General features: G+C 31.0%; 1 protein-coding gene across 1 annotated transcript; it reads right to left on the minus strand.

The window, feature by feature from the left end:
- Positions 1-2,511: 2,511 nt before the first annotated feature.
- Positions 2,512-4,230, minus strand: LOC141659811 (uncharacterized). The gene is made up of 3 exons (XM_074466736.1): positions 4,133-4,230; positions 3,187-3,696; positions 2,512-2,902 (listed from the first exon to the last, which is right to left on the minus strand). Exons 1-3 carry the CDS (start codon positions 4,228-4,230, stop codon positions 2,512-2,514), a joined length of 999 nt encoding a protein of 332 aa, XP_074322837.1.
- Between the last annotated feature and the right edge of the window lie 495 nt (positions 4,231-4,725).

Below are 4,725 nucleotides of genomic sequence, written 5' to 3' on the forward strand. Positions count from 1 at the left end.
TAGATCCATACTTTAGAACTTTACATTTTACAATTTGTTTTCCTTTTCGTAAAAAATATATAAATGTAATTGTATGTCATGAATAATTGTAATTTTAAGTTTTCGGTTTCATCCTACTTCTTCCACATTAGCTTGCATGATGAAGAATGTAGAAATTTCATTGCAAAACAATTTTTTTATTTGTTTAACATCTCACATCCAAAATGACAGCCGACGGGTATTTTGATGAGTACTAGAGAATGACCCGTGACTCTCACAGGCTATTATGCTAGTAAGGTTAATGGTCCAAATCTCATCAATTGTATATTATTTAATATTCGGATTTTCTATGGCGTGGGCACACAATAAACACAAACAATTATAATTTTGACCTGTTTTGATTGACTTTTATTTCTTAATAGTAGTGGACCCTCCCGCATTCACAACAATTACACCAATCAAAATACTCCAAATTTATGAATTTTAGTGTTTACCAGGTGCCCATGGACACACTAGACAAACCCTTTAATATTAACTAAAAGAAATGTGTCGTAATTTTAAATAATATAAAAATATTAATAAAGACCCATGAATCGCACGGGTTGTAAAGTTATACTACTCTATAATAACTGGAATGGGGTATAATTTGGTAGACCTTTTTTTGGCTGGCTTGGTTATCCTCGGTCATCACCGTCGGATCTTCGGATCTTCTTAATCAATTGATTAGAAAAATCCAAATAGTAAAAGAATATACACTACTCAAGTTTCTAGGTTCGAATCATGACAATAACAAATATTTATATTATTATTTATACACTATTCAAACTCGCAGGTTCGAACCCCGTCAACAGCAAATATTTATCTTATTATTTATACACTTCCCAAGTTTCAGTTTCGAATCCCGCCAACAACAAATATTTATATTATTATTTATTAACATAGTAATATGTCAATTGTTCAAATTTCACAAACCATGTGTTATTTAGCCTTAAAAAATAAAATCTTAATTATAATTATAAATAATATAAAATATTAATGAAGCAAGCTAGTCTATACTATAATAATAATAATATAATAATAATAACCAGAACGAGGTATATTTTGGTTCAACGGTTATCTTCCTATTTTAATTATTAAAAATAAAAATAAATAGTATTATATACATGTTAAATTACTATATTATTAAACTACTAGATATAGTCTTATTATCTCTCTAAACTACAACTAAAGTTTATCTTTCTAAACTACGATCACAGCTTCTTTCTAATTTTTTTTTATTATTATTATATTTTAGTTATTAAAAATAAAAATAAATAGTATTATAATTTCAAAATAAATAAATAAATAGTATTATATATTTGTTAAACTACTAAATTACTAAACTACTAGATATAATCTTTTAATCTTGCTACGACAAAAACTTATCCTATTAAACTACGACCACAATTTCTTCCTAATTCTTTTATTATAAATTTATAATTATTATATATTTATATAGAAAAAAATTAAAGTTATTATATGACTGAATAAATAAAATTTTAAAATTATTTAAATATTAGTGAACCTGGCACGGGATTTAAGTTAGAATATATAATAGATAAGAGCATCTTCAACTTGATGCACATGTTAGCTATAAAATCTACCTAGCAATCAAAAATTTGAAAATATACTTAATATGTAAAAAAATAACTCTCCAACCTAGACACCTGTTAGTAAAAATTTATATTGAATGAGCACCCATCATCTATATCAGATCCACGTCATTTCCTTCCAAAATAAATGTATTGTCCCTCTATAACCCTAGTTTATGTGTGTAGGTATACATGTATATATATATTCATAATTTAATAGTTATAATATATATTTATATTAATTTTAAATATTATATTTTAATTTTATTTAATGTTAAGTGTAAAATTATTTTATTATAAGATTATAAGAAATTTCATTGTTTGTTTTAAAAAAACCGTTACTAACTAAGTTTATTAATTATTTTTATAACTATTTTAAATGTAAATTATATATTTATAAAAATTACTTATAAATGATAATAACTAAAATTAGTAAATGTTTTATAATATATAGGTAATGTTTGTTAAGTAATTTTTCAGATGTTCAGATTGTTACAACTAATCAAAAAAAAGTTTTTATTAATTGTATATTTTATTATTAGTTGTTATAAATAAAAAAATTAAAAAAAATTATTAATAATTAATTTATGACCTCTTTTTTTTCAAAAGATAAATATAAAATATAAATAAAACTATTAAAATTTAAAATTAGCAATCAATATTATTTTTAAATATGATTAACCATTATAGCTAATATCATTAAAACAAAATTTCTTACCGATTCAATAAATTTTAAATAATATCTATTTTATAAGAACTAGACACACCTGTCTAATTAGTAGTACACGATATAATCTAATCAACTTCATAAATTATACAATGCATATTAAAGTAAAGTAGTATGCATTATATAATTCTTTTTTTACTCAAAACGGAGGAATTTATTAAGAAGCTAAATCGTTCACAATACACTTAGCAACCTCACCAGGAACATCACTCCTATTGAAGGTTCGATCTGGAAAAGAATATGAAGCCCTAGCCAAACTGTGGGCGGCCATATATTAGCAGACCATATATTAGCAGACCGTTTAATAAAGAACAACTCAACGTTGTTTTGCATGCCTAGAAGCTGTCTACACTCCTCAACCAACAAACCCAGGGAAGAAATCATGGGCACTTTGCTTCGAATTGCCTGCACTACTGTCAGACAATTCGACTCGATTATCACCTTCATACCCTCTGTCTTGGACCAGCTTAATGCCTCCTTCACAGCCATAGTTTCATCAAATTCCGGAGCCACTCTCCCCCAGTACCTGCATGTTCTAGCATACACCATCACCCCCTCCGAATTCCTGGAAATAACACATAAGCCGTAAGCGTTGTGTTCAATAAATATGGATGCATCAACCGATACTTTGACTTCATTCACTTGAGGGTTAACCCAGCTAGATACTTCATCTCCCATATTTTCGTTAGGAAAAAGAGCAATGTTTGTGAAACTCTGAGTTTGTTTCCACTGTGCAAAGTAACTAAAGGTCGACTTAATTATATTATCTACCTGAACTTGTTTCTACTGCCATACAAGCTCATTTCGGGCTTTCCAGATCCCTCAGCAAGCCATTGCCACATCACTCACCTCTCCTTTGAATACCTATTAAGCATATGCGAAAACCACTCATTAAAATCATCTGTCACGAGAGAGCCTGCAGCAAAATGAAGCTTATGCCAACATGTTGCTGCAACCGGACAAAACACTAAGGCATGGATTATCGTCTCTTCTTCCTCACCACAAACAGGACACACCTTCCGCATTGGAACTCGTCTGCAAAATAGCTGAGTCATCGTCGGAAGACAGCCAGCTAAAGCCCTCCAGCATACATGAAGCACTTTCGAGGGGACTTTAATTTTCCATAACTTACTCCAGACCCCTGAACTAGCAAAATCATTCCAGAACCCCTTTTGACTCTGAATCATCTTGTACGCACTACGGACAGAGTACAAGCTAGTCATCTCACCAATCCAATATAATTTATCCACATTAACGTCTGCTTTCAGAGGAATATTCAGAATGCAGTATGTTATCAATCGTGATTTAACACAAGAAGCTTCAGATTTGTTATGAACTCCATTATTGATCACATAGTAGCTTGAAATGTATTTACACAATTGAAGCTATACAAAGAAAAGAGAAATCAGATCTAACTGACTAACTAACTTTCTAATACCAACTATATAAATACTAACAATGCTATTTACAAATATGTCCTGATTCTGATACACTAATGCTGATGTGATCCTGATGTCGAAAGCTGTGATGTACTACTTATATCTCTGTTATTTTGAATCTCAGCAGCCCCCTCAAGCTAGGGATGGGGAAACTCATGCCAAGCTTGGACTTTAACATGTTAAACTGAGGAGATGGAAGAATCTTGGTAAACAAATCGGCTAATTGATCATTGGTGGGCAAATATGATAATTGAATGAGTCCTTCAAGCACTTTATCCCTGGTAAAATGGCAATCAATATTGATATATTTTGTTCTCTCGTGAAAAACTGGATTCCTGGCAATGTGCATAGCATACTAGTTGTCACAGAATAGGGTGATGGGTTGCAGATTAGTAATGCCAATGTCATCAAGTAAACGCACTAACCAAGCAACTTCAGAAGCAGCTGCAGCCATCGCCCGATATTCAGCTTCAGAAGAGGATTTTGAAACATTAGTCTGTTTCTTAGATTTCTAGCTGATGGGAGATGAACCGAGAAGAAGTAAATAACCAGAAATAGATCGTCTAGTATTGGGATAAGCAGCCCAATCAGAATCAGAATAGGCCTTGAGAGTTAAAGCATTTGATCCATTAAGGACAATTCCCTGGCCAGCTAAACAAGCCACATAGTGTAGGACATGCTCCAAAGCTTCAAAATGATGTGATCGTGGTAAATGCATGAACTGACTAAGTGTTTGCACAGAATAAGATAGATCAGGTCTTGTGTTGGTTAAAAAATTAAGTTTGCCAACGAGAGTTTCGTAAAGCACTGGATCAGCATAAAGATCCCATGTGTTAGCTGATAACTTCAAGTTTAATGGTAAAGGAGTAGATACTTTCTTGAAGCTAGTAAGACCAGAATCTGCCAGTAACTCTTTAGTAAATTTAGCTTGAGTCAGAGTTATACCAGA

The sequence above is a fragment of the Apium graveolens genome, chromosome 5, assembly GCF_009905375.1.
Source record: "Apium graveolens cultivar Ventura chromosome 5, ASM990537v1, whole genome shotgun sequence".
Lineage (NCBI taxonomy): Eukaryota > Viridiplantae > Streptophyta > Magnoliopsida > Apiales > Apiaceae > Apium > Apium graveolens.

Coding starts and splice junctions, on each gene's coding strand:
- LOC141659811 (XM_074466736.1), bottom strand. CDS start 4,230: ATGGCTGCAGCTGCTTCTGAAGTTGCTTGGTTAGTGCGTTTACTTGAT. Junction 3,697..4,132: donor ACCCTATTCTGTGACAACTA/GTATGCTATGCA, acceptor ATACATTTCAAG/CTACTATGTGATCAATAATG. Junction 2,903..3,186: donor AATAGGTATTCAAAGGAGAG/GTGAGTGATGTG, acceptor TGTTATTTCCAG/GAATTCGGAGGGGGTGATGG.